This window comes from Pseudonaja textilis, chromosome Z (assembly GCF_049901715.1).
Source record: "Pseudonaja textilis isolate UNSWEBS1 chromosome Z, rPseTex1.2, whole genome shotgun sequence".
In the NCBI taxonomy this organism is placed as follows: Eukaryota; Metazoa; Chordata; class Lepidosauria; order Squamata; family Elapidae; genus Pseudonaja; species Pseudonaja textilis.
The window spans coordinates 50,923,237-50,946,526 of record NC_142008.1 but is presented as its reverse complement, the minus strand read 5'-3'; the positions used below and the strand labels follow the sequence as shown (position 1 = coordinate 50,946,526).

Here is a 23,290-nt window from a genome sequence, read left to right as displayed (position 1 = left end):
AGGCTAGCTCAACCAGATTCTGAAGCTTCTGCTGGGATCGCCCCTCCCTTTCCGGTCACTGATTAGTGCATATGCGCACTGACCCCTTCCTCCAGTTCACATGGGGGTTCCACTTCTGGAGCCAGGGCAATCCCAGAATTAACGGTTGCTCCATCCCAGGGGCCCCAATAAAACACAGTCTCTTTATGCTTCCCCATGGTCATTTCTAGGGGTTCCATTATCAAACATGGAGGGCAACCTCCCACCACTGATCCATCCAATTGGCAAAAGGCTATGGGCGTTTCTAAAGTTTTCAGTCTGATGCCCATTTCCTCAACTACTCTCATGTTGATTACACACCTCGTGCACCTAGAGTCTAGCAAGGCTAGCATCTCCCCTTCGATCCCTGAAGTGGGGACCCTCAATTTTACTGGAATGGTCATGGGGTCTTTGTTTGGACTTACCAGGAAGCCGTCTTCCAAGTCAGATTCACTCTCTTCAGGGGAGGTCGGAGGCCCCAGCTCCTCTCCTCCCGGAGGGGTGACCTCTACAACCTCCCCGTCTTTAGCGCGGTTTTGTGAGGCCTGGCTGGGGGGTTTTCAGGCTTCTTCCCTTCTTTTGGCACCCCCTTTGGATCCAGCTTGACCCTGCAGTCCGCAATCCGGTGGCCCTCCTTCCCACATTGAAAACAGGCATTGGATTTGGGTCTTGCCATCGCTCCTCCCTTCGGGGGCTTTGGGGCCTCTTGGAAACGGGGGGGGGGAGGCTTGCTCCACCCAGAGCCCCCCCACGTCTGCTTCAGGTCAAATCTATTTCCACTTCTTCTGCCAGCAAGTACCACATCTGCAACTCATTGGGGTCCCTTCTGGAAATGCATCTCTGGTATACGTCTTCATTTAGACCATCTTTATATGCTTCTATCAGGGCTCCCTGGGACCTGCCTTGGATATGGCACGCCGGCTATCTAAACTCTTGGGTGTAGTCGGCCACTGACCTCCTTCCTTGATTTATGGTTTTCATCCTGATCCTGGCCTTTCGCTCCACCAGTGGGTCCTCAAATCTTGCCCGCGGCGCGGTCATGAATACGTTATAGTTAAGCAGTTGGGGAGAGTTATCATTATACAAAGTCACCATCCACTCTACAGCTATTCCCTCCAGGGCCCTGGTAACACATCTCACTTTGGCTGCTTCTGAGGTGAACTCCTCCCCATATTCTTCCATATAGCTCCAAACTTGTGCTAGGAAGAAGCCCAAGTCTTTGGGATTTCCCCCCAAATTTCACTTCTAATGGAGGCAGCTTGAGAGCTCTGCGCCTTCTAGGGATCACACCTCCCACTGTGGGCCCTGGGGCTGTAGCTGGCTGCTGCGCTGGCTCAGGCTGAATTATGGGGGTGGGGGCAGCTTGGCTGCCTCTGGCTGAGGCTGCTCCCCCTTCCCCTTCATACCTTGGTGCAGCGTGGGGTTGTCCAAATGCCTCATTGAGGAGATGCCTGGCTTGGTCCAGTAAAAATTCTCTCCTTTCCCTCTCTTGCCATGGCTCCTCTCTCCCACGCCGTCAGGTAGTGGTGATTCCAGGAGGGGTGGGGGCTCTTTGGGATCCTTCCAGCCAACCCCCAATGACCATCTGGGCTTCACAGCTGGAGCCTCTTCCAGGGTGAGCTCTGCTAGCAATTCAGCTGCTGGCACCTCCGGTATCAGCAAAGATTGCCCTCCCATAGCGCTCAGATCCTCCTGGTCACTAGCTGGAGATGACATGATGATCAGACCCCCTCGGAAGAAACTGGATATTTTCTCCGGGTGGGTTGGTGATGAGATTCAGAATAATGTCAGTTGGTGCTCCATTCAAAATTCAAGAAAGAAATACTTAGACTCCATAGATTAGAGAAAAGATACCTTTTACTGAAAACGAAGTGGTAGCATCAGTAGGATTCTGAATCTGAGAAATAAGGCGTGCAGATCACGTATACAAAGTGATGGAAATGTTCCCAACCCCCATAGTTCAAAAGATTCTTCCAATTAAAAGTTCTGAATATGATCATGTGGATCTTCAGGTGGTGATGAGGCCTCTGTCCGTTGACCTTGGCATATTTTGATAAAGTTTGCAGCTGCGCAGAGAAAAGAAAGCTAAGCGAGAAATAGAAATTTAAGCAGAAATTTATACTCCCCCCTCTCCTCATTTACACAACACAAGAATGTAACACCTCCAGCTCTCTTCCCAGACGTTATCCCCCCTCCTCCCCGTTACTTATGGCAGCCAAAAGATGCAAAGCAGTAGTAGAAGATCTTGAAGGCTGACACTGTCTGCCTCAGCTCTACCTGGTCCGCTTCTAGGGTTAGAATTAAAAATGTGTACCTGGTGTGTATCCTCTGCCAATGGAGAAGAAAAGGAAATCCTTTTTATAAACTAAAAAAGAGGGGAAACTCCCTGATTCCCTGGTGACCCTCTAAGTGTTCAATATCCCCCTCCTGCCCCCATGCAATTGGGGAAAAGTTGGCCTGGGCTTTGGGCCTCCCCCTCCTTGGTGACCCTTCAGTAGAGGTCATCTGTCCGGCTGTCCAGGGAAGGGCCTCCCAGGGCAGGTTGCTCAACCTTAGCAAAGATGTCTGCACTTCAACTCCCAGAATTCTTTGTCCAGCACCCAGGGTCCTCAATCCTCTTTCCCGGATTTCCAGAAAAATTGCACAAACTGATTACAAAGCTAGACATGACCGAGTTGCTAAATTAATCCATTGGTCATTATATTAAAAAATACAACTTACCTGTATCTGAAAAGTCATGGGAACATAAAGTGGAAAAGATTATCGAAAATGAGAAGGTGAAGATTTTGTGGGACTTTCGAATACAGACTGATAGCCATTTGGAACACAGCATGCCAGATATTACAGTTGTTGAGGGCCAAAGCATGCAATTTATTGATATCTCTGTACCAGGAAATGCCCGAGTCAAAGAAAAAGAACTGCAAAAAAAATCACAAAATATCACGATCTGGCCATCAAAACTACATGGTTATGGATGAAACATGTAACAGTGATACCCATTATTGGGGCACTTGGTACCATGTCCAAGAGTTTTATAAAATATATCAAGAAATTGCAGCTGCCTGCAATAACATCAGCAGAACTTCAAAAAAACTGCACTACTCGGAACATCGTATATTTTAAGAAGATACTTGGTTGATACCTAGAACTCTGGCAGCAACCCATATCAACTATTAGCACCAATCACTGGTATTTGTGATACATTTTTAAATGTTGAGTTTCATGTTTAATGAATAAAAGATAGTAATAGTAGTAATAATAATAATAATCTTTATTGTCATTGTACATATATACAACAAAATTGATTTTGCTCCTGCAAGTGCTATCCATAACAAAATGTAATACAACATAAATAATATAGAAAATAGTCCTTATGCAAGTAATTAGGGGGAAACCAGTCCTATGTTTCCATGTATGCATGGAGTGATTGTATTTACAGATCTGACAGCCCATGGATAAAAGCTGTTTTTAAACCTGTTTGGCTGGTTATACTTATGTATCTTCCATCCGATGGTGAAAGTGAGAAAAGACACTGACCAGAATCATCCCTAAGTATCTTCCTTACTCTGCTGAAACAACCAAACCTGGTGATGTCATCCACTGGCGTTAGGGGACAACCAATGGTTTCTTTTGTTGAATGTATCACTCTCTGTAGTGCCTTCCCGTCCACAGATGTTGAACCATCATACCATACTGTTATCCAGCATATAAGGATATTTTCTATCGTGGACTGATAGAAAGAGGTCAGCAGCCCTTATTCCACCTGATTTTTCTGCAGGACTTTAAAAAAATGAAGTCTCTGTTGAGCCTTCTTAACCACCAGGGACATGTCGTATTTCCAGATGAGGTCTTGATTAATAAGCACTCCCAAGAATTTAAAAGAGGAAACCCTCTCCACATAGCCCCCCTTGATATACAATTGGGCAAGTTCTCTGTGCTTCTGGAAATCTAGCATCATCTCCTTTCTCTTGCTAGAGTTTAAATGTAAATTGGTTTTTAAACACCATGTGAATAGCTTCCGGACTTCTTCCCTGTATGCTGATTTGTCCCCTCCAGTTATAAGACCCAGCATCATTGTATCATCTGCGAACTTTATTATGATGTTGGATGGATCAGAGGATATGCAATCACGCGTATACAGTGAGTACAGGTAGGGGTTGAACACACAGCCCTGAGGGGTGGCCCCTTACTATTTATGGATGGTCCATCAGGAAGTCTTTAACCCAGTCACAAGTGAGGGGAGGGAAATTCAGTCAGCTTTTCAATGAGGATGCCTGGTAAGATGGTATTAAAGGCCAAACTATAGTCTATAAAAAGCATTCTAACATAATTCCCAGATTTTTCAAGGTGTCTTCAATGCAGTATGTAGAGCAGTGGCGATGGCATCCTCTGTCGCCCTTTTGCTCCTATAAGCAAACTGATGTTGATAGAAATTTGATGGAAGACAGGACCTGAGGTGTAAGACCAGTCTCTCAAAGCACTCCATCACTAGATGTCAGTGCAATGGATCTATCCTATATCATTCAGGCTGTTTATAGCTGCTTTCTTCGGAACCAGGATGATTGTGGCTGCTTTCAAGCATGATGGAACTCTAGCCAATTGTAGGGAGATGTTAAAGATCCTTGTTAGGACCTCTGTTAATTGGTCAGCACAGGTTTTTACTACTATACCCAGCACTCCATCTGGACCTGCAGCTTTGTTAGAATTTACGGCTTTCAGCACAGCTCTCACTTGATGTTCATGCAAGGTGAGTGACTGGAGGTTAGCAGGCCATTGGGCTAGAGCCACAGAGACAGGTCTATTAACCTTAAAGCAGGTGAAGAAACTATTCAGCTCCTCCACCAGCAGGGCATCAGCATTGGCTGTTTTCATCCTATTGCCCTTGTAATTGTTAGATGATGTAGCCCCCACCACACCTGTCTTGAATTATCATCTGCCAGATACTTCTCTACCTTTTGTTTATATTTCGTTTAGCTGCCTTGATGCTTCTCAAATTTGCCATGGCCTTTATTCGTCTTTATTTCTTGCCTTGAAGGTGGAGTTTCAGGCTCTCAGTGATTATACCCGTTAACATCCAGGGTTTATAGTTACTGTAAACTCTGATTCGTTTGTTCACATTATCTGTGTATGTTGCAGTATATGAGAGTACAACATCAGTGTATTCTTGCAGCTCCAAATGTTCAAATATGCTCCACTCGGTATCTCGAAGTTGTCCTACAGCTGGCTGAGTGCTCCCTCTGCCCAGATTTTAACAGTTTTCCTGACTGATCATATCCTTTTCCTAAGGGGGATATACTTTGGGCAAAATAGCAGAGAAAGATGGTCAGACATGCCCAGATGGGAGAGGGGGAATGCTTTATACACCTGTCTTTGAATACACATAGTCTAGAACGTCTTACCTCTGGTGGTACACTATGTACATACTGCACAAACTTAGGGAGGACAGCCTTATGACAGGCTTGATTAAAATCCCCAGACATGAAAAAAGCACCTTCAGGGTAAGTGCTGCTGCCTCATAGCATCATGTAACTTAGAAAGTGCTGTGCTTACATTTGCATCAGGTGGAATATAAATGTAAGCACAGCGCTTTCTAAGTTACATGACACCATTGAGAGGGAGCAATGTTCTATAAACATCACTAGAACATATCCATATAAACATGCTTTGAATTGTAGTCTCTAAAAATAATTAGTTTACAATAAATGTATAATAATAGAAGAAAACTATTTTGTGGGGTTTTTTTGACAAGTCGAAAAATAGTTTTGGTACTATTTGGACTATAAGGTAAATACATAAATTTGCATTGGTTTTTTTTACCTTTTTTATTTAGCAAAAAATATTAACTTTGTGGTTTTATTTTATTTACTAGCTTTGCAGTGAAATAATTAAGAAATACATAAGTATTGGTGGTGTAGCTTTGCTGCAACGGGCAGGTAATATAAATTCAACATTACTACATATTCAATACGTTGAGATTGACATTGTTGATTTTCAGAATATACTATATATTAATAGCTCAAGAATTATCCTGATATTTCACTATACTTAACACTGAGTAGAAAGTTGACATTACAATAATCTAGTTGAGCTTAGAAAAGAACCACTTAACTCAGTCATTTGATTTAGTTTAGAAGCTATGGATTTCAGATCCATAAAGCTGAAGCCAGTGTATTGTCTTTAAATCTTTATCCTAGCACAGTATAATAGTTCACAAATAATAGGAAATTAGGAATTAATAGGTTGCCAAATTCCTAGTCATCAGAATTGGTAGATTGGTATGTGGATTCCAAACATATAAAAATCTTCAAGCAGCTATCCAAAGACAATCAGAATTAGAATTCCAGCTGGAAAAAAATGTGTTATGGCATGAGTTTCTGGTATTAAAAACTTTATCAATCATGAATACATAAAACAATACATAGATTTTAATCCCGAAAACAAACATTGCTAGGGAATATATATGGAATTAATGACTGTTCATAGTTAAAAGAAAAAGTCAAAAGTCATTCTTCAAGATAAAGTTCTATAGGCAAGGTCACTGTATTCTTAAAACACTAGACATTTAATTCTCAAGTTTATGGTTTATTAACTATTCTTTCATCCCATTTCAAACTTAAGATGAAGAGACAAAACAGTGAATATTAAAATAGCCAGGAATATGAAATACTCAAAGTTTTAGCTGTTCTAGTTAAGAAAGTAAATGTTTTTAGATGCATAACAAAAAACATTTTGGGTTATAAAATTTATATAAATAAAAAGTATAAATTAAATATGATTCATTGTTAACTAATATTTCATGGAATAATATTGATTTATAAGAAATAAGATTACAAAAAGTGTATGAAAAATGATACTCTAGACAAATCCTTTTCTGCAGTAAAACTTTCCATTGTATTCTTTTTATGCATTTTACTTCCTCAAAATCAATATGGGTAATGTTGACTTACAACCACACTAAGGACCAGAATTTCCATCCTAAGCCATTGCAGTCATAAGTTAAGTTACTGTGTTACTAGATTCAATTTTATTATCATCTTAATGATGATTGTAAAGTGAGTGACTTTGTTTAATAATGGAAATTGGCAAAAAAGGTAACAAATTTGATCATGTTACCTTAGGATGCTGCAACCATGTAAATGTGACCATGAGATTACTTGACTTCTGGGATGCAGTGGTTTGCAATGGTCATCAGTCTGATTATAGGTCATAAAGCATCCTTTCTGGGGTTATTGTAACTTTGAACCATTATGAAACAAACAAAATTGAGGATTATCTCTAATTTTAGCAATAAATTACTTAAATAATGCTTGCGTTCACCTTTAAATTTTTTGTTTTCTTTAGTACATATATTCTCAGATTACTGCAAAAAAGGTACTGCTGTATATCACTTGGATTCACAAATGTTTCACAATCTCCTAACATCTTTGCTTCAGTTCTGTTTGCTGAAAGAATTTTTTCATGTAGTGCAAATTGGCATCAGGATTAAAATATTAGTAAGTGATCCTTCAGTGTATTTAATAACATTCTATATATTGCAATGAATTTAATTGAACCTACTCTCAGATAAGTGGAGTAAGATATTAATGTAAAAATATTCTGATTAGATAATGATTATTCATATTTTTAATTTATTGTATTAGCTTTATATTTACATGCTGTTTGGATTTTGGATTGCTCTTTAGCTGTTGATCTAGTTTAGAATTGCCATGGTAGTACAATGAGTTTCTTATGATATCATGCCAAATGGATCTGAAAACAATTTGGAAATGATAGATATGGTTAGTTTCCACAGGATCATATTGTCTGATCTTTAAATTCTGTTTGTGATAATTGCACAGAATTTGAATTCAAGCCATTTCATCTATTATATCAGGCTCATTAAAAAAATCTTCTTGAACTTGTAGACATGAAAATCTTTAAAGGGATGGTATTTACATTTGCTTATCTTTTTGTAAATTTAATATTTTATATATTGAGGTGTTTTGGTTTTTTGTTAAGCCAAGTATAGATATTCTGGTCAAAATGTTTGAAGAAGTGGCTTTGATGAAAGTAAAAGAGGCAGTACCTGAATTATTTGACATCTTTTGTAAGGTATGATTTGGATTAATTAATTTCTTCTTAGCAACTTCATTTCTAGAGACTCTATTTTCAATATTTCTATAGTGTCTCTGAGAAAATGGTATATTGGATATAATCTCACAAATAACACTTTTTTATTTATATGGTATACCAAAGAACAAGAACAGAGTCATGTTTTTAGATTGATATATATTTTTAAAATGGTTTATTGGCATTTTCTAAAATGCAACCGAAACAAAATAAATTCCAAAAGATGGAGAAGGTTCAATGAAAATGACCATGTTGAAAAGTACTTTGTTGAGTATAGCTCAAAAATATGAGAAAGGAGCAAATTTTTTGAAATGCAATAGAAATACTGTAGAATCCATTGGAGTTGGGCAACTAATAAATTTGAGTGAATAATAAATAAAAATATAATTGTTTGATTTTGCTAAAATGGAAAATGCAAGGAAGATTTGGCAGCAATTATTTCAATTAGAGTTGTCCACTTAAATTTTGGCATTTACCACTAATTGTAGACTTTGGTAGAGATTGAGACTATATAATATTAGAAAGAAAACAATTGTTATTATTTTTCAACACTTTTAAATGAAAATCTAAAAGTGTATGTCATTAAATAATATTATAGTTTGTTTGGATATAAAAACCTGCTTTGAATCTATTCGATGATATGATTGTTTCATATTAAGCTATATTATGACCATCTTGTCAATATAGTATTATATTGCAGCCCCTGGTTAATTTAGCAGTATCTGGGTTGAGTATTTGGAACTATGATAATGTTGTCACCAACTGTTAGTTTGACATCCCTAAATATAAACACATAGCGTATATGGAGCCATTGACATATATTATCTATTTTTTCCTTATATTTGTAAAGAATTTTGCAAGCACTTAATTGTGGAAATTTTGAAAAAGTTCTTGTATCAATGTATTTTTTGTTACTATAGCTTATTGATGCTGGAATGGTTCTTGAAAGTGAACATATTAGACATATCACCAACTTACTAAACCAGTTACATGTTTCCACTCAGGAAATTACTATGCTTATGTCCAGGTATGTACTTTTTAATATTCTTTAATTTAAAGCTTCAAATGGATAATATTTTGAATTGTAAATCTCCATAAAGCTGTAAAATATCAATCTATGCCAGCTATATTTATTCATAAGTAATTATGATCTTATTATGTTTTTAATGTCGTTCATACCTATTCCTCAATTTATGTACTGAATTGCTCAAAAGATATATGAGGGAAATATCTTTAACTACCAAATTACTGTATACAGTTTTGTATTCATGATCTTTGTAATATGATACTAGAAGTTGAATATACAGGTAGTTCTTGTCTTTCAACTACAATTGACCCCAAATTTTTGGTCGCTAAGCAAGACATTTATTAATTTAGCTTTGGCCCATTTTATGTTTCTTGCCACAGTTGTTAAGTGAATCACTGTAATTGTTAAATTAGTAATATGGTTGTTAAGTTAATCTGGCTTTCCCATTGCCTTAGCTTGTCAGAAAGTCATGAAAGGTGATCGCATGACCCTGGGACACTGCAACCATATCAATTGCCAAGCATCTGAATTTTGACCATGGGATACTGCAATGGTCATAAATGTGAAAATTGGTCATAACTCACTTTTTCAGTGCTATAGTAACTTTGAATGATCACTAAATGAACTGTTGTAAATTGAGGACTAGTTGTATTTGATCATGCCTTAAATATTTATTCACAAGTTTTCTGTGCTGATGGACTCTAAAATGACCCCCACTATTTCACAGATTAAATAAAAACATAACAAGTAATAAACAAGCAGTTTAAATTTTAAAAATACCACTGGCACTAATCTTGCTAGCAAGAAGGAACCAAGTACATCCCAAGGGCTAAATCCGTATGTTCAAAAGAGAGGGCAGCAGATAAAACATTGCCTTTAAACCTTTTCCCATCAATCTCTTGAATAGACAAATTATTAAAATTCCTTTACCAAATAAGTGTACAAAATAAACTAGTTCTAATTAAAGAAGACAGTTCGGAAGATAATCATCACAAGTGATCCAGAAAGATATGATTGGTGGCACTGAGTGCTATTGAGAGGTTGATGAAGAGGACTACATCCCACCATCCAAGTCCTGACAAAAGTCATCCAGCAGAGCACTTCTCAAGTTCTTTATATATTCTCTACATTATTCACAATCCACAACAGCTGCTATCCCTAACCTTCAAATTCCTGGGAGTGATCCTAGCCCCTTACTTCAGAATTCTGCATCATAACCACACAACCACCAAATGCAGCATTATTCCTGAGTTACATATATGACAAAAATAAATAAGGCTGTTCACTCTTTGAAACCCAAAATTAATGATAGCTTAATATAGATGCCAGTATATTAATGATAGCTTAATATAGATGCCAGTAATGGACAAATACAGGTACCAAGACAAAATTAAAGGCAATGGCTGATAAATAGCAGTGATAAGGAAATGCTTTTGAAATAATTTCAAAGATCATAGCCATCCCTCATCTTCATCTCCCATCTTTAAAGTATTCTGGGTAAAAAAGTCCATCTTGAAATCTTCTGTAGTACTACTAGATACAGTTTTCTGTGTATGCATTCCGATGCTCACATGTGTTAGAGTAATCACATTAAAAGTATATTTTGCAAAGTATGTGTTGTTGAATCCTAATAAAATAGAGGAACAGTTAATGATTTGACAGAGATAAACAGTTTGAGCTTCCTAAACTACAATGGTTATTTGGATACAGCTCCATAGACTTCTAAAAGTTTATGGGAAATTGTGTGTTAATGTGTAGAATGGAAAAACTATTAAAAATATAAATACAATCATGTAATTATAATCTGAATTAATTTCAACAGTTGAGTTTTATTTTTATTGAATTCTGCCTCCATTTTTGAATGTGGCTCCTTAGAATACTCACCAAAGATAAAATAAGATTTTTGGTATGAAAAAGCTGCACTTATGCAGTGATTTAGAGTTTGACCTATTGCCTTTTATGCTAAACACTGATCAAAAGATTTTTTAATTGCAGCTTACTATATAAAAGTTTGTTCTTAAAGATTTCAGGAAATACATTTTCACAAGGCCATCTTTTGTGATTCTGATTCAACAATAGCAGAATTTAAGGTACCATCTATATATTTATTTTGGGACAGCATTAATGATTAATTATTATGTAAAACTTTACGATTCACAGAGTAAATTATTGCTGTCTCAGTTTTTATTAGTTTGTTATTTATTGTAAATTGAAAATGAAATAATTTAAAAATTGTGAAAATAATAAATATGGAAAATAAACTTCATTTTTAAAAAATAGTTAATCACATAGACTAGTTTTCATTTTCATGAACTATTCTCTTTATCCATACCTGTCTTTTATGTTATGTCAGTTTACGACCACAATTGAGCCCAGAATTTTATGTTTGTTAAGTTGAGATGCCCATGTTACTGTTTTACTCAATGACCCCAACTTTCCCTGTTGCAATTATTAAGTAACCTTAAGCAGTGTGGAGGATGCCTCAGGAAGGGGAGGCCCAAAACAGGCCACATATGCTGGGTAGATGCAGTGCAGTGCTGAACAAAGGAAGTTACAACCATGCCTGAAGTTAGGTCTGTTGCAGTGCCCCTGTGATCACAAATGGCAAAAATTGGAGTGTTTATCTGTGCCCTTCTCTCACAACTTCAAAGTGTGCCCACCCTCATCCCCATTATCTTCAGCAGTCTAAGCAATCTGCAATTATTTAGGCCTCTAAAACACTGTTTGTGTCACTGCTGCCAGATGCCACCCAGCTATTTCACCTGGTATAGGTTGTGTCATGCTCCTGGTGGAGACTGACTCTGAGGAAGAGGAGGAACAGCCAACAGGGAGTAGAAGTGTGGTTCCAGGGGTGGTGGAGGAGGCTGGGGAAGGGCAGAGGCCGGCTGAGCAATCAGAGGAGGATCCAGGCCCATCCCCTATTCATCCTAGGGCACGCAGGGAGGAGAGGATCAGGGAAAAGCGTGGTCTACTTGGGAGGAGAGGACCATGATCCTCCTCATGGGTTGCAGCTGTGAGCTCTGTATAAGTTTGGAACTGCGATTCACAGACGCTGGAGTCAAAGTAGTGCTTTCCTTGGATGAGGTTTATCTTAGTTGGTGTTCTTCCCATAGACTGTCCCCGGTTATCTTCCTGGAATGTGTGATTAATTATCTTGGTTTGCCTTGGAACTCTCATCAATGCGGTTTGTTTTTGGTTTCCTTTTGCTTCATTATCCCCATATGAACAGGCTCCATTCCCATTAGACCTGGAAGCCTATGGAAAGTCTGTTTGGGTGAGCTTCCAGAGGCTTCCGAAGACAGGGAAGGCTTCCAGATGTTTCCCAAAAAGTGCACACAGCTGATATCCCCACATCAACATTTTTATCATGATTATGGGGATGCTGCAGCAAACCAAACTTCAGGCATGGGTTGTTAATACACCGTACACAATTATTAGGCAAGTTGTATTTTGGAGGATTAATTTTATTTTTGAATAACTACAGTGCTCTCTGTCAATCCAAAATGTTAATAAACCTCAAATCTGAATATTTAAGAAAGTAAATGTGAGGTTTTGGCTATGTGTGTACAATTATTCTGACATTTCAAAAAAAATCAATGATCAATATAGCCAATATTTGATCAATATTTCTTTTTAGTAACAGTCATAAGCATTCATGGAATCTGTCAGTTTCTTGATCTGTTGACAATCAACTTTTTATGCAGCAGCAACCACAGGCTCCCAGACATTGTTCAGAGTGGTGTACTGTTTTCCTTCACTGTAAATCTTCTGTTTAAGAAGGGCCTACAAGTTCTCAATTCGGTTTAGGTCAGGTGAGGGCCATGTCATTATTGTTTCATCTTTAAGGCTTTTACTATCTAACTACACTGTGGAATATTCCGATGCATGCAATGGAGCATTGTCCTGCATAAAAACCATGGTCTTCTTGAAAGATGCAGACAATTAGATGCTCTGGGATTCCTGTTTTCCTAAGCACACTCCATAATTTGATATGATTGATACAAAGAACTTTCTATCCATGAAATACAGGCTGATTTCTTTTTTGCATTCTTAGGTTTCTCAGTTTTCTTTCATGCATCAGTTATGTCTCTTGTTCTTTCCAACTTTGTTTTTTCTTGAAACTATTACTATGTATCCATTGGAAGCTTTCAAGAAGAGACTGGACTGCCATCTATCAAAAATGATGTAGAGTCTGCTTGGGCAGGGGTATGGATTAGATCAGTGGCCCCCAACCTTTTTTGTGCCATGGCCCGGTACCGGCATCACAAAATGATCCGCGGCCCGGTACCGGCATCAGCACGCATGACAAGGCAAGGCGAGCCAAGCAACTGGCCAGCCAGCTGTCCCCTGCTTCTCCCCGCCACCTTCAACTCCTCCTTTGTACCTTTGTCGATGGGCTTCACTTCGGGACGCTTCAGGACTGTCGCTCGGCTTGCCTTGCCTTGGATGCTGAAAGAATCCTCGCGCCTTAGTTTCGTTCGAAGCCCCCCCCCCTTTGATGAAACTAAGGCGCAAGGATTCCTTCAGGACCCAAACGCCGCTTTCCAACCAGAAAAGCTCACCCAGAAGCACTTTCTCGTCAAACAAGATGGCGGCGCCCAGCAAACCGGCGGCCCGGTAGGAAATGTTCCACGGACCGGTACCGGTCCGCGGCCTGCTGGTTGGGGACCTCTGGATTAGATGACCTACAAGTCCCTTCCAACTCTGTTAATCTATATCTGGATCCTTTGTTCTTCCATGTTTAATGTCTTTAAAAATATCATGGTAGTCTTGTTTCTTCTAATAATTCTTTATTAAATTTCTTCCTGAGAATGTGTCATTCTTGGCTTTGCTTGTTTTCTATTGGCAATTTCCATCATCTAGCTGATACCTAATTTGCTGTTTAGGTCTTTGTGAATCTCTTTTCACGTTTTTTTTTAACAATTACTTTGATGAATTGAACCTTACCATAAAATTCCTCAACCTTCTGCATCAGTGTTTGTATAAACTTGAATAACTGATTTTCCATTATCTTTTCTTTTGCAATATAAAATGATACCTTTCTCGTTACCACTAAAATGCCAATCTGCTTCAAGCATCTTCCTTTATCATTGCCAAATATAGGTGCCTGCTTGCTTCAGCTGATCAGCTGGATGACTTTGTTCTCTAATAGGAGTATTTATATTCTTGGCATACACTATTAGCATTTTTTACTCATTTTTTACTCATACTACCACCATGAAGCAGTATAGAGAACTGTAGGACATACAGGTATTTAATGGGGAAAAAACATGAAAAGCTTTTCTTCAGACAGATTCTCCTTTCAGTAGTGTAGTTCAATTTTAAGAATAGTTATTGTTAAATAACAACAAATCATCTATACTTTATCAAGGTTTTGGAATGAATGGTAAGTAATTTTTTCATTTTCTCAATATTTTCACAGTTATATATTACAAGGAAAAACCTTTAAATTATATAAAATTTGTAGAACTTACCAAATACAGCTATTGATAAGCAATTCTTTAAGGAGACAAAGCCCACTTAAATAATTTAGTTCTATTTCAAAACAAAAAAGCTACTTATTAAGCTTATAATGAATGTGAATTATTGTTAGTAATGCTATTCATCTTTTCTCACTTTTGAACAGCTTTGTAAAGAAAAAAGTGACTGGGCTAAATTGGGAACTTTGTATGTTAAAGTGACAAGAGGATGTAAAAATGCTGATTATCTTGAAAAATATTCATGGCATGTAGCCAGCATACTAATCAGTTCAGTGAAGGAAGAAAAGCCAGGCATTCCATTTTGTGAATTTGCGACTGCAGGTAAAATGAGCAAATATTGTCAAATATTACAAAGTTACATGCAAAGGAAAACAGATTCTCTTTAAAGTTGAATGTGGGTTCCCAAAAGTATCAGTTCAACTTAATCTCCTCTGCAGTGAAAATTATGAATGTATCTTCTGTTTCATTGCTCATCATTCCATTGACTTTAAAAAGCAGGAACATTTTTGGTGAATATATATGAAGGAGGCCTCTGCCCTTTTGTTCAATTCTTATCTAATGTCTGGTAGCAAATAAGAATTCCATTATCTGTTGATAGTTCTCATGAAGGAAAAAAGTCCAATAATCTCAATTCTTTTCACTAGATAAATGAATGAATGAATTTATCAGACCATTGAGATTACATTTTTTAACTCAATAGCACTGATCCATGTTCTCTCCCATTTTTCTCATGAGTTATATATAAAGGCAACAGCAACTGCAGATAGAGACTGCCCTAAGGATCACACAAAGCACCTCTAAGCAGCTTCTACAAAGGAAGCTGCTGGGAATGGAGTAATTCAAATACTAGTGGCAAGTGATGCTATCCCTTCCTTACTATCAGTGGAGCTTCTCCTTATTCAGAATTTTCCAATAGATCAGATTGATAATTATGTTGACCTCTACCATACTTACAATTTTAGTTCTATTGAGTCATTGAGTCCCCATTAACTACAGTTAATGAAATACTTGCAGTGTACTAGTGTTAAATGAAACACAATATCCAGGTAATATTCAGGAGCAGTCCCATATAAAACAGTACAATAGCCTGTCCTTAAGATAATGATGTCATAAGTTACTGGTGCCTTATTCCAGGAAGTTAGATAAAGGTTTCTCTAATTGTGTCTGCCCTGCGTCTATCTTCTAGTAGTTGTGAGTATAAGAGATCCCCTACATATTTTTTTCTGAGAAAACATCCTGTTTAAAGTGCCTTTCAGTGCAGAGGAACAAGATGTTTCTGGACAAACAAAAACTTGGACTTGCTTAGGTTCAGCTTGTTTCTCCCTTTCAAATGTCACAGCCTCCAGCTGTATCTCCTGCTCAATGTTGCTACAATGGAGGGTCTTTTCAGATTGGATATGGATCACCACCATTGTGTACACTATTCCTATTAATTGTGGGGGAGGAACCATCAAACCCATGATTGTTCTAATGTGGAGGAGTTTTCTCACCATTTAATATCTCTATGAGGAGAAGTCATACAGATAAACTGTGGCAGTCTTAATCCAGTGGTGGAAGGTTATGAGAAGTTGGATGGGTTGAAATAAACTTAGATTGAGTTCTAGCAAAACAGATACTGTTTGTCCAGAAACATACTGACTTTATTTGTCTTTGATGATTGGCTGGGTTGGAGTCATACTTTCCCTATAGGAATGGTTCTATGACCTGGAGTTCCACTGGACTTACGGCTCCTGCTAGAATAGCAGGTGGAGACACAGATTAGATTAATATGCCATTTGCTACTCTTTGTGGATCAGGAAAGTCGTGGTAAAGATAACAGGTTCTTCTCATCACCGTTTATACTACCATACTTCTTGATAACTAAATTTAGAGCAACAGTATGATTTCCATTACCTTTCTGAGTCCGATGTATATTCTGTATTCTATGGGATGTGTTGCATTGCATCTTTATGAATTACCTGGCATTTCAGGAGATTAACAATATGCAAATAAATAAGATACTTTATAAGCTTTTAAAATTTGCCTGATCAGAACAGAAATGTTTATGCATCTGATAATTAGAATGCGTAAACATTCTGTACATGGATTAAATAGTCTGCACTTCAACTGAAAATGCACGTTTGAGAAGGTCTGAACTCTATATTGTATGTTCCAGGCTGTTTAGGGAGAAAAGTGGAATAAAAATGCAAAGCTGAGGGCTTTCTCTGACAATATGTTTGGATAGGCAGGAGAGGGGAAAGAAGGCACTAGGAAGATTAGGAGCAGGCAAACCAATGAGATACACCATTGACAGAAGGAGTTGAGAGCAAGGTGAAAAGGGAAAACTTTGGTAAGGAGCAGGCAGTGTGTAGGGGAAACAAGAGAGGTGCAATGTATATTTGTCTTGTCATCTTAACCCACTAACTAATTTCAGAATTCCTGCAGATGATTTTTTTAGTTGAACATGGAAAAATCAAAATGTTCAGGGTTTTATTTCTTCAAAGCCATGGCTAGTTTGACAGAACTTCCAGAATGCAGTTTTACTCAGCTCTTTATCAAAAGAATGAGTTTTAATTTCTGGATACACCAGCCAATTTTACAGGATTGCATGGATGAAATTAAGGGAGATCTCAATGTATTCTACTCTGATACTTTTCCAAGAAAAAAAATGGAACAAATAATAATTTCCTACTTGAGGAAACTCAACCTTTGTACATTGTCTGCTTTCCATATCATATTTATGTATATTTGTTTCAAAAAATTTATTTCTTTTGCACCATTTAAAAACAATGCTAATTATCTAAGATAACTGTTATTAATTTTTTAGTTAATGTTGGTGCTCATCGTGATGAAAGAGACATTTCTTCATTAGGACGGATTGGCATTAGTGTCATGTTTTCATATTACAGAGTACACCAGTGGTCAAAGGTAACTTACAAAATCATAATGCTTATTATGTGAATTTTTTAATTTGAGGTGTGAGCCATACATAAAAAATCTTACATATTGCTACATGCCTTGCAAGCCCATACATGTTTTCCTACTGAACAGCCATCAACCAAGATATCAGTGGAACAAGAAATAGATTACTCTTCCTATTTTCTTCCAAGTATATGTTGGGGGGAATTTTTCTTTGTGCAAGTGAGATTGAGATATTTGTGTAAAATAAAGTTTAAAAATAAGATACCTTAAACATATCTCTCATTTGGTGCCTGTGGCCCAGCTGCTCTCTGACATCCTTGCTCCCAAGCCTTCATTGCTCCCTAGTTTTAGGTAATTAAGTTGCTGTTGTACTTTACACCTCACCGCCGCCCCGCCCCCCCGGGGCCATGCATGAACTCCCTCTGGGAAATCTACACTCACTGCCCATGCTTGCCTAGAACCCCTGGCCTCAAACTATGCCCCCCCCCAGGCCAAAGCAATTTATCTTGCCTACAGTCTGCCATGCTCAGCAAAAGAGCCACAAGGGGGTGGCGCAGGTGGGCTGAAGTGGTAAGAACCCCCATCCAGAAAATGTTGCAGTGGAGAGAAGCAGCCGGGTGGAATCTCCAGCATCTCAGATCTTGCAGCCAGTTCTTCCAGCCCTTGGTACTGTGTGAGCTTGGTCCCGAGTCTTTGGCCCAACTTGGCTGCTTCCATATGCCACTGCTCTCGCTGATGGCCTGCTGGGAGAGAGTCTTGTGTTACACAGTGAAATTTAGCAGCCGTGAGCCACCACTTTGGGTTTGAACCTGTAAGTCACATCGGGAAAGCGCTGTGGTGGAGAGGAACAGCTGGATTGAGTGCTGCTTCTCTCCACCCCAGTGCTTTCCGGAAGGGACTTGCAGGTCTGAACTCAAAGCAGTGGTTCATGGCTGCTAAATTTTGCTAACTTGCTGTGCTGTGGAAAACACTCTCAGCCACACCAGCAAGACCTGTGGAGGAGCGAAGCAGCAGTGTCTCTGGGCAGAGAGCACATGGAGCATCTCCCCGAGTGCCTGAGGCACTCTCACCAAGAAAGGCCAGAAGAAGTGGCCACAAGATCAAGCAACATCTTGTGGCCGCTGTGCTTTTTCTGGCCCTTGTTGGTGCTGGTGGACTGCCGGAGAGCATATTACACAGCACAGCGAAATTTAGCAGCCATGAGCTGCACACTTTGGATCCTGTAAGTCCCATCCGGAAAGCACTGCAGTGAAGAGAAAGGAGCATTCAACCCAGGTGCTTCTCTTCACTGCAGCGCTTTCCAGGTGGGACTTAGAGCAAAGTGGAGGCTCACGACTGCTAAATTTCACTGTGCTGTGCAGGACATTTTCATGGCAGGCCACCAGCAAGAACAGCAGTGGGGAGAAGCAGCCTCTGACCTGGAGAGCATATGGAGTATCTCCCTGAGCACCCAAGGCACACTCAGCACCAACAAGGGCCGCAAGATCAAGCAACATCTTACAGTCTCAGCGCTTTTTCCTACCCTTGTTGGTGCTGGACAAGCCTTGGGCAGTCGGGGAGACACTCCTGAGGCACTGGCCTGACCCAGCTGCTTCTCCCTCTCTGAAATGTTTTAAGAAAGCCAGTTTTTTCCCCCTGAAATTTAATTTTCATCACTCAAAGAAAAAATGTTTAGCCTGATAATGTCCTTTTGGTTTTGCTTTTTGAAGATGCATGTCTCAAGCAGGGCTTTCCACATGATGTTTGACTTGGCTTGTTCTATCATTTCAGAAGTAGAATGGTTTATAGTAAGATGAATCTTTGGGAAGGAAAGAGAGGGAGGGTGGGAGGGAGAGAGGGAGAAAGAGAGAGAGAAAGAATATAAAATATATATTTTATGATTTATTTGGCACTGATATTCAAAATGAAAATTCTCTTCTTTCAAATACATTGCAAGCAAGAAATGTAAATAAATATGTAAATGTAAATAAAGGCTGAAAAACTTGCGATAAAGTCAATTAAAGCATTTGAAATGCTTAGAAAGGAAAAGGGTGCATATGAAAGAAAAGTCAATGGATTAATTACTTCAAACCTTCAAAAATAAAAAAAAATGTAGAAAATCATTGATTTGTTGCACTTCCTCAGGAAAGACTTTTAGAAAGCATCTTAACAAATTTGAATAAAAAACTAATAATGGATTGTGAATATTTAAAAACAGGTAGCCAATTTCAAGACATGAATAAATTAAAATTTCTCAATTTTGGGGAGCCAGATTCCTGGAATATCGAAGAAGTAGTTCCATGGAAAGCAGATGAAGAACAATTGCTTGTATTTGTTGTTGCTAGTCGCGAATTTGTGTTCAATCCATCGTGACCCCATGGACAATGTTCCTCCAGGACTTCCTGTCCTCTACCATCCCCTGGAATCCATTTAAGATCACGCTTACTGTTTCAGTGACTCCATCCAGACACCTCATTCTCTGCCGTCCCCTTTTTTTTCTCTCAATCATTTCCAGCATTAGACTTGTATTCAGTGACATTTTAAATTACCAAATTAATATTAACAATTATCGAGATTTAGAAAAATTCCCAGAAATATGCAATTCCTGACAGTATTCAAAAAAGCTAAATAATGTTGTCAGAACAATTGCTGTAGGTTCATCAGAAGCGGAAAGGGTTTTTTCACAAACAAACATCATATGTTCAGAGAAGTAGCCTGTTTTCAATATAACGAAACTTAATGACTATTAGTCTAATTGGCCTACCTCTACAAGAATTGGGACCCTATTCCTACAGTCAAAAATGGTTAAGAGTCACATGGCTGATGATGCTAGAGTAAAACTGAAGGAAAATGCAAGTGAGAACACTAATAAACAGCAATTTGAAAATATCTTAACAGTTTTATTGTTTTTTGTCAAGTATTTAATAGTTTTTCATTAACACTTTAAAACTCTTTCTTGTAACAAAACCTAGCTTTGTGTACGTTTTTATTGTTCTTATTTAAGTATTGAATGTATGAAATAATAAACTACCTTTTGGTGTATCTTTTTTTATACTTAAAACAGTCATTAGGGCAAAGAAGTGATGTCGAGTTGGCCATGCCCACCCAGTCACATGCTGACCCAGCCACATCCACCCAGCCAGTCATTAGGGCAGAGAACCAGTTTCTTTCAACATATAAATAACAAGGAAAAAAATAAAGGAAATAATCCACTAAATAGAGAAGACTGCAAAGGATTAACAGGCAGCGGAGATAAAGCAGAGCACACAAAAGAAACTATACCTCAATCTACTAAAAACATAACTGTAAAAGAAACAAAGATGGAACAAAAGATAAAATAAGCCAAAAAAATGGTAAAACACCTGTCTGATCTTGATGAATATAACTGGGACCTGATGGATTACATCCTAGAGTTGTAAAGAAGCTGGCAGATGTCATCTCAGAACCACTGTACCATATCTTTCAAAAATCCTGGTGCACCAGGGAACTACCAGAGGACTGGAAAAGAGCTGATGTAGTTTCTACCTTCAAAAAAGGGAAAAAACATACACCCAGGAAACTATACAGACTAATCTGCCTAACATCAATACTTGGGAAGACACTGGAAAAGATAATCAAAAAATAGATCTGTGAACATCTACAAACAAGTAAAGCAGGTGTGTCAAACTCTAGGCCCCTGGGTCAGATCTGCCCCATGGAGTGTTTAGATCTGGCCTGCAGGGCAGCCCTAGAAACAATGAAGAACTAGCTCATGGTACCTCTACCAGCAAAAATAGAGCTTGGGAGCCCTCTGCCAGCAAAAATGGAGACTGCTTGTGAGGGCGGCTGTTTCCCCTGGCAGAGGGCTACCAAAACAAGCTAAAAGTAAAACAAAGAAAAAGGAGAAATGTTTCCCCTTCTTGGATTTGAGCATCCAAGAAGGGACAGAAAAGGGAAAGAGGAAAGACAAAGAAAAAGAAGAAATGATGGGAAGAGAGCAAGGAAGGAAAAAAGAAAATAGGGGAAGGAAGAAGAAAGGAGAATGAAGAGGGAAGGAAGAAGAAGGAAGGAAGTCAAGTCCTGCCTTAGCACTTGGTCACCAGCAGACAGCAAGGCTCCTCTGGAGGACAAGGTTTTGGCGCTCTCCCTGGTCTTGCTTTCCTCTGCTGGAGACAATGGATCCCCAGCCACACCTGGGCCACTACAGATGCCCTGCCATGAGTGATGTTGAGTTGGCCATGCCCAGCTCAGCCATGCCCCCCCCCCAGGCCAAACATAACCCTGATGCGGGCCTCAATGAAATTGAGTTTGGCATCCCTGGAGTAAAGTAATAACTAGATATCAGCACAGGTTTGTTAAAAACAGATCATGCCAAGCCAATCTTATTTCATTCTTTGACCAGTGAAATGCTGTGGACATACTACACTTAGACTTCATCAAGGCATTCAACAAGATAGACCACAACCTACTTCTTGGTAAGCTAGAAAAATTTGGGATAAATAGCATCATTATCAGATGGACTTGAAACTGACAAACAAACCGTACTCATTGAGTAGTCCTTAATGGAACTAAGTCTACATGGAGGAAAGTAAGCAATGGGGCACCACAAGATTCCGTCTTAGGCCCAGTACTCTTTAAATATCTTCATATATGACTTAGATGAGGGAATAGATCAAATTTGGAGGAACTTACCAAATTTGCAGATGATACTAAACTGGAAGGAATAGCCAATACCCTAGATCAGGACTGTCAAACTCCTGGCTTGCAGGCCAGATATGTCACAGGCTGGCCATGCCCACACCCGGTTTAGCGAAAAGGAAAAAACTCCCAATACTTCATGTGACGCCATGATGATGTGAGTTTGACTCCTCTGCCCTAGATGATAGGCTCAAGATCTAGATGGATCTTGACAGACATGAACACTGTGCTCCAACTAACAAAAGGCAATTCAATGTAGAGAAAAGTAAAGTCAAAAGTAAAGACAAGAAAAGTCAAAAGTACACATATAGTCGGGAGAAACCAGGCTTAATAGCAGTAACTGTGAGAGGGATCTTGGAGTCTTGGTGAACAATCAATTAAATATGAGCCAACTGTGTGCAATAGCAGCCAAAAAAGCGAGTGCAATCCTAAATTGCATTAACAGAAAAAAGATCATGTGAGGTACTAATACCACTCTATAAAGCCTTAATAAGTTCACACCTACAATACTGCATCCAGTTTTGGTCCCCACACTATAAAAAAGATGTTGAGACTAGAAAGAGTGCAGAGAAGAGCAACAAAGATGATTAGGGAACCGGAGGCTAAAATATATGAACCATTATGAGAACTCTGGATGGCTAGTCTAGTGAATAGAAGGACCAGGAGAGACATGATAGTGTTCCAATACTTATGGGGCTGTCACAGAGAGGAGCAGTTCAAGCTATTTTCCAAAGCACTTGAAGGCCAGACAAGGAATAATGGATGGAAACTGATTAAAGAGAGATTCAACCTAGAAATGAGAAATATTCTGACAGAACATTCAACCATTGGCACAGCTCGCCTTAGAAGTTGTGGGAGCTTCATCAATGGAAGCTTTTAAGAAGAGACTGGATTGCCATCTGTCAGTATAGGGGTCTCCTGTTTGGGCGGAGGTTGGACTAGATTATCTACAAGGTCCCTTCCATTTCTGTTATTCTGTTAAATCAATTATATGTTTTCCCAACTTTGCCCCTATAAAAATACCTAAAAGTTTACATTAACAGCTTCCATATAACTGAATTCTAGTCTTGGCAGTCTTCTGAATATCCTTAATAATATT

General features: G+C 38.8%; 1 protein-coding gene across 5 annotated transcripts in view; it reads left to right on the top strand.

The window, feature by feature from the left end:
• Positions 1 to 23,290, top strand: part of TOPAZ1 (testis and ovary specific TOPAZ 1) — an 85,263-nt gene that overhangs the window by 49,649 nt on the left and 12,324 nt on the right. For 4 of the 5 annotated variants that reach the window (XM_087917755.1, XM_087917757.1, XM_087917753.1 and 1 more), the window contains 7 exons: positions 5,888 to 5,951; positions 7,360 to 7,511; positions 8,017 to 8,109; positions 9,048 to 9,154; positions 11,178 to 11,244; positions 14,781 to 14,955; positions 17,441 to 17,541. In XM_087917755.1, the coding sequence (XP_087773881.1) occupies positions 5,888 to 5,951; positions 7,360 to 7,511; positions 8,017 to 8,109; positions 9,048 to 9,154; positions 11,178 to 11,244; positions 14,781 to 14,955; positions 17,441 to 17,541 (759 nt within the window). Of the gene's footprint in view, positions 1 to 5,887; positions 5,952 to 7,359; positions 7,512 to 8,016; positions 8,110 to 9,047; positions 9,155 to 11,177; positions 11,245 to 14,780; positions 14,956 to 17,440; positions 17,542 to 23,290 lie in introns of those variants that run through there. The other variant, XM_087917756.1, reaches the window with a different exon arrangement.